The sequence below is a fragment of the Dermacentor albipictus genome, unplaced genomic scaffold (assembly GCF_038994185.2).
Source record: "Dermacentor albipictus isolate Rhodes 1998 colony unplaced genomic scaffold, USDA_Dalb.pri_finalv2 scaffold_40, whole genome shotgun sequence".
Classification (NCBI taxonomy): domain Eukaryota; kingdom Metazoa; phylum Arthropoda; class Arachnida; order Ixodida; family Ixodidae; genus Dermacentor; species Dermacentor albipictus.
The window spans coordinates 843,076-858,333 of record NW_027225594.1 but is presented as its reverse complement, the minus strand read 5'-3'; the positions used below and the strand labels follow the sequence as shown (position 1 = coordinate 858,333).

Genomic DNA, 15,258 nt, shown 5'->3' with positions numbered 1-15,258 from the left:
GGATGGCTGCCCGCCTGTGCTGTTTATGTGTTTTCTTCCTATGTCCCCGTCTTTTTTGCGGTCAATATGATTGGCTGTCCTGGAGTCGCTGAAGATATTGGCATGTCCGTCATCCAGGAGGGCCAAGGCAATGGCCACTTGCTCCGCCGCACGCAACGACGTGCTTCGTACCGAAGCCGCGTTAACGGTCGAATCCCTGTGGTTGATTGACACTACCGTGAAATTGTCGCTGTTGCCATACTGGGCCTCGTCAACGAAGCAGCTGCCGCCAGGGAGTTCTGTTGCGCGGCGTAGGAGAACCACCACTCTGGCCTTACTTCTTTCTACGTTGCGCTGGGGATGCATATTGCGCGGGGCGGGCGATATGATGATGTTATCTTTCTGCTCTTTCGGTAGGCCTTGGTAGGCGTCTTCGACAGTGGCCGGGGGGACGCCCATCTCAGTTAGGAGTCATCTGCCCGCCCTGGTGCCGGAGAGCCTGAGAATCTGTGCCCTTTCTTGTGCTTCTGCAATCTCTTCCAGGGTATTATGAATACCAACTGCAGGAGTCGGTCGGTGCATGTGTAGTTTGGTAGTCCGAGCGCGCTCTTGATCCCCCTCCTTATCATGGCATTTAGTTTGTCTCGCTCGGCCCTCTTCCAGACGTGCATGGCCGCTACGTACGTAAAATGGCACAAGAAAGCGTGGACTAGCCTTAACATTTATTGAAGCAATATTTTATTTCGTGTATACTCTAATGGTCTTCTATCGCTATTTGTGTGCAAACGAGCTATGTTGTGTTGTACGTTTATTAAAGAAAAAATTTTACTTTTGTCGACTGTATTTGTTTTCGAGCAGCATTTTTGTAAATTACCGAAAGTTAGCTACCACAATTCTCTTTTTAATTTCTTATGCGTTGTATGTTTAAGAAGTAACAGTGCTTAATGCTCACAATTATATAGTTATCATTCGTTAGCTGTTGCACACATTGTTTTCACAACACCACTTAACAAAGGGACCTTCCACAAGTTTTTTTTCAAGTTCTCTAGTCCACCCGCCGTTGTTGCTCATTGGCTATGGTGTTAAAGTGCTGAGCACGAGGTCGCGGGATCGAATCCCGGCCACGGCGGCCTCATACCGATGGGGGCGAAAAGCGGAAACACCCGTGTATTTAGATTTTGGTGCACGTTAAAGAACCCCAGGTGGTCGAAATTTCTGAAGTCCTCCACTACGGCGTGCCTCATAATGAGAAAGTGGTTTTCGCACGCAAAACCCCATAGTTTAATTGAATTTGTGTTCTTGAGTCCCAGAAGTGTAAAATGTTTTTGCATTCTATTCAGCTGGAGTCCAAATAAGCGGTTCTGTTTTGTTTTGTATTCAATATCTGTTACACCGGATTGTTCTCATTTCTGCAGCACACCTATTAACACCATAACACAGAATGTATGGCCTGAAGGACGGCTTTCCAGATTTTCAAGATTGACTGGGAGTATGTAAAACTGGGTGCATGTAAAACGCTCAGTCCATAGGGAACTTGAGGGAAACTGGAAAAACATGAACGCGATAGCTCCAAAAAGAAAGGAAGAAGATCGCATAGCTCACGTTGGCCGTGTGTCTCCTTTCTTTGAGGGGGGACCAGTCATTGCTACAAAGTTCTGACCTTGGAGAGGCAAACTCATAATCTTTCCGAAGCAATAGCAATACCTGGCGAACCTATCTGCACACCGACTTTAGAAGCCGCTTCTTCGAGATTTCACTTTACAGCAAAATGATATACCTTTTTTTTACGATGCATCACGTCGTGGAACGGGCGCAAGATGTGCTTTTTTTTTATTCTGCATATGATATGTCATATGGAGCCGCTACGTTGTGCTACAAGTTTACCTTCATGCTTCCGGAATGTCATATCTTCGAGCTTTCGCCATCGTCATCGTGGTCGTCTCGTGTAAATGCTTGTGCAGTGAGAGAGGACAGCCGCGGTATAGGAAGCCAGTAAAGCCTTTTGATAGAGCATGAAAAAGACAGCCACTGAAACTCGAACGATAAAATGTATTTCAGTAATTGGCTATTACGGTTCCACTGTAATCGGTGTTCACGGAATATCAAATCATTTCCAATGTTATGTTCATAAATGAAAACTAAGAACCTAAGAGACGCATATATATGTTTAGTGAAAATACTCCTAGGCAGTTGGAGTATACGAAGGGGAAATACCCTGTCTTAATCCCTGTATCCCAGGCACCAACACTATTGGTTCAGAAGTGACTTGATCCATGGATTTACCATTCACGTGCGAATTTCCTATGTAAGCAACCCAAGGCATTGCGGAGCAAAAGCTAGAAAGTAAATAAACACAACAACACCAAAATGAAATGACATCGCACAAGTATTCAGTTGAAGGAGATCGAAAGACCTACATAAATGTAAGAAGGCTAGCAGAAGCCATTCTGGTTTACTACCCTTGACGGAGGGCTTCGTCTTTCAACTTTCCCACTAGTGCTGTCTGCCCCACGACGCCAGATTATGGCTCAGAGCATTGCATGCATGACAGAGCGAGGCAGAGAGGTAAGGCGATGCGTGAAACCAATTTGGACCTCACCGCGTCGAATGTGCACAATGGCCTCTGGAACTCCCAAGTCCTCAACCTACCACCCTCTTTACAGCTGTCATTATCCGTGACCACTCCAGAATCATTACAGAAACTACAGCGCTTACTTTATTACAAAAGTGCGTGTCCAGAGGGGACGTTGATAGAACTTTAGAGACGATGGGGGAGAAGACTCCTTTGTCATGCAAGGGGGGTGGAGGGGGGGGATAGGTAAAATCAGACGTGAGAAGGCAAGGAAACGCTACTACTACGACACGAGAGGGGTTCCGGGAAAACTGGATTAACTTCAGTTCAAGGTGCGGCCCGGTACGTCTCTGCTATTTCTCAAAAATAGGCACCACGGAAGTATGTCAAGCGGACAACTTACGCAGGGCGTGAAGAAGCAGAGCTGCATTGTTGAAGCACACTGGAGGGTCAAGGCGAAACTACGGGAGTGGTCGCACATCAAATCAACACTTTTTTTGCCTGCAGCAGTTGCTTTGCGACAATGGCATCGCTCGAAAGAATCTCGCGTGTATTCGCGAGATTCTTTCACACTCGGAAAAACACGTTTATGTAGCAGGTGCTGAGCAACAGAAAGCTGCATCGGGAGTTTTTCATGTTGCTCTGCAATTTTGTAATTGCCACTTTTCATCTAGCTATATTGTTCGAGAAGTTTCTTATGTTAATTAAGAAGAATGATCTAATTTGGCGTGATATGAACAATTATCGGAGTATCTCCAAGAGACGGAAAATAGCATTTCATTTCATTATTATTTTGCAGAAAAGATAGATATTTCTGGTAGGGATACCTGGGCAAAGAAGTTGTTCTTTGACAGCTTGACTGGACTCGGGCAACCAAAAAATTTTTAGCACTGGTGACATTCCGGAGATGAATCAGATTATTTATGAAAAACAAACTATTCTGAATATATACAGGTTACATGCACATATTCTTCCACATATGTACTAACATACGTATATATTCTAAATACGCAAATAAACCGATTTGACTTCGAACGCTCATACATATATCAACAGTAAAAATTTATACCATATTCATTTCCAACAATATTATAGATTCGAATTTCAGTCTAGATTGAAAGTAATACCACTTGCGCCGTCTGCATTGCATCCTGATATTTAACAGTATTTAAGGCTACATGTTTTGGAAATATTTAAGCTATTTTAATGTAAAGCCTATGGTATGCTTGTACCTGTTTAAGATTATATTTAAATTATGTTCAAGGCTTGGTAACTTGCAGTTCATGCCGGAAACGCGGTGTAAACCACACGTCCGTGTTTCGCATGCATATGTTACTTATTGCGGGTTTTAATGATACTGTGTGTGTAAGGAAATCGTGAAAGGAGCTGTCCGAAAAATAGAACCAGCGCAGAATACGAAATTTCTACTTGTGAGGAGAGGCCATAATCTCATAGGTCTGGAATGCAATGCCAGTGTATGCTGAGTACGGAATGTTTGCAACGTATCGAACTAGTACCTTGGTTGGGTCCAACAACATTTGAATATGTTTATTGTCTGGCTCAAGTTACGTGCAACACCATGTATTAGCCTGCGACTTGGCTGGTGCCGCACTTTAGTGACGTTCGAGATTAGGTAAAAAAAAAGTACATCGGTGTTTGTAGCTTTCAGTGTAAAGACCGTTCCGCTCAGACCGCTGTGTGTACAACGCAGTGTTACCACAAAGCGAGGCTTAGCTCTACGCAGTGCGAATGCTTAATTGTGTGACCACTACTTGAGATCATGTATGCAACAATTCGCCATCTTTAATGTCATTCGCGCTTGTCTTCTTTAAAATATCTTGTTCTCTGGGGGTTGAATACACGGCCTCGGGCACGCGGAAGCGACCCATATTGCTTTCTGTGTCACTCTGATGGGAACGGCCGTGGAATGTGATCTTTTCCTACAGGTTTTTTTTTTTTGGATACCGAATTCGACTGATGGCGAACAGCGAATGCACATCTTGTCGCCAATCACTATATCAGGACCCACGTCGCAGTCGTACACATTTCTGCAGGTTTTCTCTGCCACAAATGCCATATCCGACCAATGAATGAGCCGTTGCCCGATAATAATCTATCTTCCTGGTCGAGAAAAAGAAGTGCCGATATAAGGATGTTAATATCAACCCCAACGTGCTACAAAAATGTTTAATTTGTTGCATATATAGTCTGTTGCTCCTGCTTACGCGTAAAAACTTTCGTAACGAGATCCATGGCTCACTGAGTTGCGGTAGCGTATCATAGATACAAAATAAAACAAACAAACAAAAACAAAGAAAGAACGATTGCGCCTGTGTATGAATACTTTATTTTGCTTCGTATAATTGCATGGATCCACAACTAGCCTGTGGCGAAGGATCCAGACGGTGTCGCATACCAGTCTTTGTACATTGATCTGAATAAAGTTATTATTATTATTATTATTCTATCTGATGTACGATTATTGTAAGATGTCAACAATTATTATTATTATTATTATTATTATTATTATTATTATTATTATTATTATTATTATTATTATTATTATTATTATTATATAGCAGTGGGAGCGAGCATCTCGGAGGCGAAAGGGTAGCCTGAAGTCGCATCTCGTGCGCACCCGATTGGCGGGTCGTGGCTGATGTACTCCTGCTTCTGCGCACGACACGCATCTGCATAAATTACCACGCACGTTACTCGTACGCTTCTCGCACTGGCATTCTGCGCCAACATGGCCGAATATCTCGGCGCGAAATAGGTTGTTTACAAGTCACCGCCAGGTTAGGCACGCATGCGAAATGTGTCCTTGCTTGCGGGTAACTTATGCAGAAGGTTGGGCTAGTTGGTGTTGATACATTTGGTTGGACATAGTTACTAGCGCTAACACGACTGACAGAAAAAAAGCTGGGATAGGGACAGGACGCTAGCGCTCTCTTCCGTCCCTACTTTTTTTTCGTTAGTCTTGTTAGCGTGGTAACTATGTGTGAGCTTGCAGGTTTTCTTTTTTTCGCAGAGTTCGTGGCCAATAAACGGTTGGTGATCATAAGCAGTAAAAATAATAATAATAAAAAAGAGGCACTAAGCGTCCGGTTAATCGCTGCCGTATAGTTACAGACTCTTGGTGATATCAGGAACGAATGAGATAACAAATGGACAGATGCGTTTACAGTATCCATCTCCTGACATCATGGCAACACAGAGAGAATGGTTACACAGAGAAAAAAAATAATATGAAAGTATATTCTTCTACGAACTATTTATAAGTACAGCATAGACTTCCAAACTAATGCTGATTTACGTTCTTTGCTCTTTCTGCTGATTTAATATTGCTTTCGTGAAACATGAGTGCAGAAATTCAAAAAACAGCATTTCTCGCACTACGTCGTCATGGACATTTATTCAAGCAATGTGTTATTGCGTGCAGTATAATTGTCTTCTATCACTATTTTTGTGCGAACGAGCTACATTGTGTTCTACCCTTAATAAAGAAAAAAATTACTTTTGTGGACTGTAATTGTTTTCTAACAGCATCCTTGTACATTAACAATAGTTATATATCTACCGCAATCATTTCTTTATTTCTTATAAGTCGTGTATTTAAGGAGTAACAATGCTTAATACTCCCCTATTTATGTAGTTATCATTGCTTAGTTCCTGCACGCATTGTTTTCCCAAGACCGCAAGACAGACGGACCTTCCACATGTTTTCTTCCAGTTCTTGCGTGCCAAAAGTGTAATATTTATGTTTCATCTTCAGCTGCTGATCAAATAAACGGTTCTGTTATGTTTTTGGAGGAAGAAGAAGAAGTCGACTGGTGCGGGCGCTTTGACATCGGCTCCAGCTTTCATCAATGTTTTCGAGTGGGTCTCCCTGCGAAACCGGGCGAGTTATGCTTTAATCGACGTGGCACGTCAAGAGGACTCTGCCGATACCGGATTTTCGTCGGTAGGAGGCCATTTTGCCGTTCTGCGAGTGTTTGAAACACGGCGAGGGTAGGCTTAGGCCTACTCCCGCGCATGTGGGACTTTGAATCCAGGATGGACGTTGTCGAAGGGAAAGAGATTACTCCAGAAGAGGCATGCGACGCGGGATGGAAGGTGGCGTACGGCCGCCGGCCCGGCAGGCGCAGGGAAGAATATTCTTCGGGTCAAGACGGTGCAAATACAAGTAGCAGACGGAGGGATGGCGGCCGCACCGCCGGACCACGCGACGCGATACGACCCGTCACCGCTGCTTCGAGGCTGCCTCGGCTGCCGAGGGACACTTTTCGCATTATTGTCAGACCACGCGACGGCCTGAATGTCAACAAGGTCAGTAAAATACGCTTTGAGCAAGCCTTGGCCATGGCAGCATCCTTGGCTCCGGCCGCAATCGAAGAGGACACGATGTGCCCCAACGCAGTTCAGAACTTTTTTGTCGTGTGTACTCCTCACGAGAAAAACGCGGACGCGTACGCTCGAGTGCAGCAAATCAGGCTCGGTGAAGGCACGTTTAGGGTGGCGGCGTACCTGGCTCCACCCGAGAATACGTGTAGAGGAGTCATAAGAGGAGTCGACGTGGAAGTCAGCGAGGCTCAACTCAGAGCGAGAATTGTAAATAATCGGAATCCGGGTGCTTTGGAGGCCAGGCGGATCAAGAACACTACAGCAGTGGTGGTACTTTTCGAGGGAATGAGGGTGCCCAACTACGTGGCATGCGGCGCGAGCATGTTTCGCTGCACACTCTACCGACGCCACACGGAAGTCTGCTACGGTTGCGGAGGACTGGGACACCGGGCTGACGTGTGTCCCAACCCTGGAAGCAAGTGGTGTCGCACCTGCGGCAAACGATCGCCGGCGGAAGATCACCAGTGTGATCCGCAATGCACGTTGTGCGGTGGCCCGCACCCCACAGCGGCCAAAGAGTGTAGGGACGAATTTCAAGTACCATATATCGTCAGAAGAAGACGGCGGCAGCGGCGTCGACGCGCCGAGCAGCTGAAGCTGGGCACCGACGCCATCACGGCGGGCGGCAGGAGCCGCTCGCGCACGCCAGCTGTGCAGGAGCGCAGCACCGAAAGAAGCCGCTCTCGCACGCCAGCTGCGCAGAAGCGCGGTGCAATCAGGCAGCGCTCCAGATCAAGAGGGCGCTGGGTGTCCAGCGTGCGGATCCAGGAGGAGCCTACCTGGGCGGATCGTGTCAAAGGGAAGAAGAAGAAGGAGCTACAGAGACACACGGAGGTAACGCGGTCGGCTTCGCCAGAGCATGGTAGTAGGTCGCACGTGGACGCATTACTTAAGGAAGTTAAGGAGCTTAGAGAGGAGGTACGCCGACTCAAAGCCCCCAAGGCAAACCCAGAGTCCTTTGAAATAGAGGCGTGCGACCAGACGCCATAGGTAGTCGAACATATACCCCGCGTAGGGCTCACTAAAGCAAAACGTAAGGCCCCCCTTCCTAACGACGAGAGCGACTCGGAAACGTCTGAGGGAGAGGTCCAGCAAAGAAAGATGTTGGAGGAACTACTTAGGATAAGTAGAGAAAATCAGGAAAGCGTAAAGCTTTTGGTCCAAAGAGTGACCGTACTAGAAAAAAAGGCGGCGATTAAGGCCAAAGCCAAGGTCCGAACGCAAAGCAAGACAGTGAATCACTCCGAGGTTGCTCCGGCTGTGGAGCAAGGTATGTTTTTGTAGCATCATGGCGGCCGATCACAAAGAGCTGGTAATATGGCAGTGGAACTGCGCTAGTTTTCAAAGGCGCAAGGCTCTGCTACGGCAATTATTGGCGAATGAGGTGGAAAAACCGCAGATTTTGTTATTACAGGAAACACTATGTGACGACCCTACCCTTTCTGGCTTCAACACTGTGTCGGTCAGGAACGAGAGAGGCAGAGGACTAGCTACGATGATTAAAAAAAATCTAGCCTTTATTGAACATCCAATCCACTCTGGACGGGGTAAGATGGAGGCCCTTTTCGTGGAGGTTATACCGCACGGGCGTCTCAAGCAGAGCGTCTTTGTGCTTAATGTCTATAGCCCGCCGTCGGACCAGAAACAGACGTTTACCTCCCTGCTTAGGAAGGCGACTTCGATAGCCAAACACTCTCCTCTGATAGTTGCTGGGGACTTTAACGCCCCTCATAATGCATGGGGCTACGTCAGACGGACTGTAAAAGGAGAGAACCTGGCAAGGATCCTGGATGATCTTGCGTTTTCGGTAATAACGGACCCAGGGTTCCCCACTAGGCTGGGCACGTCAGTCGCGCGAGACACAACGCCTGATTTGGCCTGTGTAAGGAACGTAGGTAACGTAACGTGAGCCAATAAGCAGGAGAACCTGGGCAGTGACCACTTCATAGTAGCGCTAACATTGACGGTGGAAGCCCGACCGGCCAGGGTATTTCGAGTCACGGATTGGGACGAATTCAGGAAACTTAGGGAGGAGCGAACGAGCACAATTTCCTCGTTTGACGAGGCTATCGAATCGCTAACAGAGGACGTCGAGAGGGCTACTAAGGTAGTACAAACAGAAGCGGAGGTCCCAAGGGTGGATCCACACCTAGCACATCTGTTGGAGGCGAAATCGTCAATTCTGATGAGGTGGAAAACACAAAGGTTAAATCGTAGGCTGAGGAAAAAGGTTGCGGAGCTTAATAGAGAGATTGAGAGATATTGTGCGGAGCTCAATAGGCTACAATGGGATGAGTTCTGCACGGCAGTAGACGGGTCCATGCGCTCAGGAGGGAAGTGGAACCTCCTCAAGCACCTCCTGGGTGACGCGCAGACAAAGGATAATCAAAGGCAAACACTTAGTAAAGTCATACACCGGCACAAACAGGAGGGCGGCAGTGAAGAGTCACTTTTGAATGCGATCGCGGATAGATACCTTCCTATAGGGCCGACGCAGGAAGAGGATTATCCGCAGATCGAGTGCGCGACGGTAGAGGAACTGGACGCGCCTTTCACAGAATCAGAGGTCAGGGCGGTGATCTACAATTTAAACAGCAGATCGGCTCCGGGTCCGGATAAAGTTTCTAACAGGCTATTACGAAACCTGGACGATAAAGCAGTGGAACTACTTACTAAGGAGGTCAACAGGGTATGGGAGACAGGACAGGTGCCTGACAGATGGAGGTCGGCTATTGTGACACTCATCCCTAAACCAGGAAAACCTCTTCATTTGGACAACATGAGGCCAATATCACTAACCTCGTGCATAGGCAAGGTAGCGGAGCACGCGATCTTGAACCGGGTTTCCGGGTACATAGAGCGCCAAAACCTCTTCCCACATAATATGGTTGGTTTTCGGCCCGGCCTATCGACGCAGGAGGTTATGCTAATGCTAAGGAAGCAAATCTTTGATAGCGGCACCCGGGACGTGAGAGGGATTCTCGCCCTGGATCTCACTAAGGCGTTCGACACGGTGTTTCATAGATACATTCTGCAAGCCACGGCCAGGATAGGCCTGGGAGTCAAATTCCAGGCCTTCGTCAGGTCCTTTCTCATGAATAGAACTGCTACTATTCAGGTGGGGCAGATTCGGTCGAGCGTGTACGAATTGGGAGCTCGGGGTACCCCTCAGGGATCAGTCATCTCGCCACTGCTCTTCAATATCGTCATGAAGGGTCTATCAGATAGGCTGGGCGGCCTCCAGGGCATAGGTCACGCACTTTACGCAGATGACATCACGATCTGGTGCCCAGGGGGCTCCCTCGCTGAAATGGAGCAAGCTCTACAAGCGGCCTTGGACGAGACGGAGGCTTACCTCGCGGACACGGGTCTCAAGCTGTCTACGAGTAAATCGGAGCTGTTGCTTTACAGACCCGCAAGGCAAGGGGTTCGGGGTCTGACACCCCTCAACCAGCTACCCGTGGCATTATACGCGAATAATGGGCAGAAAATTCCCAGAGTCGACTCAGTTAAGATCCTAGGCCTGCTCATAGACGCGAGGGGCTGTAATGCCAGAACAATTACCCACGTTACAGCTAAAACAGAGAATATGTTGCGGCTAATTTCTAGGGTGTCCAACCGAAAGAAGGGGTTAGGTGAAGACAACCTCCTTCGGATGTACAACGCGTTCCTCATGAGCCATATTAACTATGTGGCGTCAGCTCTAGTGTGGACAAAAACGGAAAAGACGAAATTAAATACACTCATGCGCAAGAGCATCAAGAAAGTGCTAGGCTTGCCTATTGCCACGAGCTCCGACAGGCTAGATCAACTCGGTATGCACAATAGCATAGACGAGATCATAGAGGCACAGGTCACTGCCCAGGTGGTTAGGCTATCGTCGACCCAAGCTGGCAGGCGAATTCTCGACGAGGTTCGCATGGCTCCTAGGATAATGGAGGACCGGCGTATAACATTGACACGAGAAACGCGGCCGACATACCTGGTGAGGCCCTTCCCGCGGAACGTACATCCGCAGCATAACGAGGGTAGACGTAAAGCCCGTGCACGAGCCATATTGAAGAAAGTTAGGGAAGACAGAGATTCCGCGGTCTTTGTCGATGCGGCGCAGTACGGGAACAGGAGAGTGTTCGCGCTGTCGGTTGTAGACGGGCGGGGGGTTCTTCGGTCCTCGGCCTCGGTCAGAGCGGCCACCGCGAGTATAGCAGAGCAAATTGCGGTTGCGCTGGCCTTGTGCGATCCAGAGCGTACCTACATTTACACCGACTCGAGAGACGCAATCAGAGCTTTCGAGTCGGGTAACCTCGCACGAGAAGCGGCCTCCATTTTAGAGAAAAGGGCTTGCTCCGGTTTTCATTATATCACGTGGTTCCCCGCACACATGGGGACGAACGTTCTCGAGGGATTCCCAAACCTCAATGAGCTTGCCCACGACCGTGCGCGAGAACTAACGCGCCGCGACGGTCTGGAGGCTCCGGAGGGGCAGGAAGGGCCTCAGCAGAACGATCCACTCCTCACATTTAATGAAATCACTAAACATTACCAACTTGGTCGGAGAATTTATCCTCTGCCTCACCCGAAGCTCAGTAGAGGTCAGTCAGCTACACTTAGAATGCTGCAGACGGGATCTTTCCCGTCGCGGGGATTCCTCAGTAGGATCTACTCGGATGTGGACCCTAGTTGTCCTGACTGCACTGAAACCTTTTGCTCAATGGCTCACATGCTCTGGCGATGTCCCGCGTTGCCTCACGACTTCCTCTCCAGCGAAGCCGAGTGGGAGGAGGCCATCAGAAGCACGGTACTCCGAAAGCAAGCCCAGGCTATCCAGAGGGCCTAGGAAAGAGCGGAGCGTCACGGCGTTCTGTCCTTTACGTGGGCGCGGCCAGCGGCTACAATGACCTCCCGTTAGGAGGTCCTGAAAGTAGCCCCTCAGGACTAAATAAAGTTCGTTGTCTGTCTGTCTGTCTGTCTGTTATGTTCTTGTATTCAATATATGCGACAACTGATGAGCACCCCTATGACCACGATAATACAGAATGCTGACATGTAATAAAATAATAATAATAATAATAATAATAATAATAATAATAATAATAATAATAATAATAATAATAATAATAATAAAGGTATGGCGCCTTCGCTCAGGCAAGAGCTCGCCATATGGAACTGGAGGAAAACTGCAAGAACATGAACGCCATAGCAAAAAAAAAAGATCGCGTGGTTAACGTTGGCTGTGTGTCGCTTTGACCTTGGAGAGGCATATTCAAAACGTTCCCGAAGCAATAGCAATACCTGGAAAACCTATTTGCATGGCGGCTTTAGAAGCTGCTCCTTCGAGATTCCACTTCACAGCAAAATGATGTACCTTTCTTTTACGACGCCTCACATTGTTGAACGGGTGCGAGATGTGTGTGTGTGTGTTTTTCTGCATATATTATGTCGCATGAAGCCGCTTCGTTGTGCTACAAGTTTACCTTCGTGCTTCCGGAATGTCATATCTTCGAGCTTTCGCCATCGTCATCGTGGTCGTCTCGTGAAAATGCTTGTGCAGTGAAAGACGACAGCCGCGGTATAGGAAGCCAGTAAAACCTCTTCATAGAGCAAGAAAAAGACAGCTAATGAAACTCGAACGGTAAAATGTATTTCAGTAATTGGCTATTACGGTTCCACTGTAATTCGTGTTCACGACATGTCAAATCATTTCCAATATTGTGTTCATAAAAGCAAACTAAGAACCTAAGAGACGCATATATGTTTGTAGTGAAAATACTCCTACGCAGTTGGAGTATAATACCCTGCCTTAATCCCTGTATCCAAGGCACAAACACTATTGGTTCAGAAGTGACTTGATCCATGGATTTACCATTCACGTGCGAATTTCCCATGTAAGCAACCCAAGGCATTGCGGAGCAAAAGCTAGAAAGTAAATTAACACAACAACACCCAAATGAAATGAGATCGCAAAAGTACTCGGTTGAAGGAGATCGAAAGACCTACATAAATGTAAGGAGGCTAGCAGAAGCCATTCTGGTTTACTACCCTTAACGGAGGCCCCTATAGACCTTTTCATCCGGTGAGGAGGAAAGGGTGGGTGGCGAGCCTTTCCTCGTCTCTGACTTGTGAGATCCGGCGCGGCGGTGCTTGAAAGCATTGCTGTCGCGTGCTGCGGAACGATTTCGAGATGTTTTAGACTATACTTTGCGAAATTTACGCAATGTCCGTTCATATAAGATCGTTAGGGAAGCCTTTCGGTGCATCGGAAACCACAGTCAGCGGAAATCTCTCTCGGGGGCGCAAAGATGCGACCCGAATCACCAGCCGCCGTGTGTGTATATGTTGTAAACTATTTTGCGTATATCGGTTTTAATTTCAACGAAGAGAACCGGTGTGTCTCAGCATGAGAAGGTGGATCTGGTCACTATCTGATCGCTTGTCGTAGCCGACCCTCGGAAGGAGAGTGCCAATCTCGGTTTCAAGCGACATGCATGCTCCAAGCTGTTGCCGGACATCCGAACTTATTTTTTTTATTCTCTTTCTGTGAATTTTAAATCGCGCGAAGCGCAGCAAGTGCTTGTCTTTGTGCGTCCTTCAAGCTTACCTCCGCTCATCTTTGCCAACTTACCTTCGCTCACCCTTGCCCCTCGCTCAGCGATATAGAAAATCGGATCGCGGTTGCTCATCTGCTTCGGTTGTCGTTCCAAGTACGAAGATGGGAAAGATAAGACAGAGAAGCTCGATCAGGCGTGCAACGAACGGAAGACGCAGCAAAGGTCTTTCAAGCATTAGAAGACGGCGGCTGAACGAGGCATCGCATGTGTTCCGCGGCTGTGCGGTGTTCAAACACCGGGAATTCCGGTTCTGCAAAGATGTTCTGCTTTAATAATGACAGCTGGTAAGCACGAGTTTTTCACTCTATTTTATGAGCGCGTACTCATATGGCACGAGTAAACCAGTTCTTTGCAAGCCTCAGTGAACTGAGAGCTTGCACAGAAGCGTGCATTCGATGCAAGCATGCACGCATTCGATACAAGCGTGCATTCAAGCGTTTACAAGCGTGTATTCAGTCCAAGCCTCAGTGAACTGAGGCTTGCACTGAATGTACGCTTGAGAGCAACACGATACCAGTGCGAAAACGCTCTGCCACGTGTTTCATTTTTTTTCATATTTCGCGGGCTTTCGTTGCAACCCGTAAAAAAAGGACTACGTGAGACGTATGGTACACGAAAGAACTCTGTCGGCGGTTTCAGAAGGTGCTCCACAAATTTGCTTCTCTCTGCCGGCTGCGATGCGTCGTGGTGACCTCGACGTCCGAGTTGTGTTCTTGCTGTTACGAAGTGTGTTCGCAACATGTAAATCGTCATCTGTATGTGCGATGCGTCGCGGCTGTGCTCGGCGTTAAAGTGTTCGTTTTACACAATGTGCGTATGCTCAGAAGTCTGCGTAAGTGTTGCCGATCGCGTTTTCTTATGTAGTACCCCGAAAGGGAAAGCCGCACACCGGCCTCCTCTGCTTCGTACATGTATTCGTTTCAAAAGCTGTTACTGCGCATTTGAAGATGTTTCTGTCGGTGAGGGGAACTTAACGAACGCCTTAAGAGTTACATACTGCGAAACATGCAGCTCTGTCGAGATATGTGGACACTGAAATGAAATGTGGACGCTAATGTCAGGAATCCAAATTTCGGGAATTTGGACATTTGAAATTACACGCATTGGGTGTACATATTCAGAATGAGGTCCCATGACACATCGCGCAAAGGGGACCTCCTCTTAGAAATGAAGCGTAGATAAAAACAAAAAATGGCAACAAAATAGCATTAAATTAGTTCTAACAATGAAAAAACTACAAATATGCACGGATAATATACACCATCAGAATATAAACACAGTGAATAATGCAACTGCGCACGCAAACACGCCGCAGTAGCTTTGCGACGATGGCATCGCTCGGGGTCGCGGATTTGATAAGGTTGCTTGGCAACCGCATTTCGTCAGGAGCGAAATAGAAAACGCAGTTCCACTTAGATTTTAGAAAAAGTTAAAGAATACCACGGTGTCAAAATAAATCCGCAGGCCGCCAGTAAATCGTGCCTTATAATCCGATTATCGTTTTCACACGTACAGCCGCGTAATCAAAATCAAATTTATTACTTCTGCCAAGATGTGATGTGTCATGTGAGGCAAAGACAATGCTGTATACCCTCTGAGGTTACGAAACATGGCGCACAACAATGCCTCAAGCAAAGACCTCTCACTGTGCGTTCTGTACGCGCACAAAAAGCAGTGGTGCACTCAACGTAACGT

The 15,258-nt window shown here is 47.4% G+C and overlaps 1 protein-coding gene across 2 annotated transcripts in view; it reads left to right on the top strand.

Moving 5' to 3' along the window:
- Positions 1-13,782: 13,782 nt before the first annotated feature.
- Positions 13,783-15,258, top strand: part of LOC139052848 (hemicentin-2-like) — a 363,460-nt gene continuing 361,984 nt past the window's right edge. Inside the window, exon 1 of one of the 2 annotated variants that reach the window (XM_070529997.1) lies at positions 13,783-13,847. In XM_070529997.1, coding sequence (XP_070386098.1) covers positions 13,822-13,847 — 26 coding nt within the window. In that variant the 5' untranslated portion in view covers positions 13,783-13,821. The remainder of the gene's footprint in view (positions 13,848-15,258) is intronic. The other variant, XM_070530000.1, reaches the window with a different exon arrangement.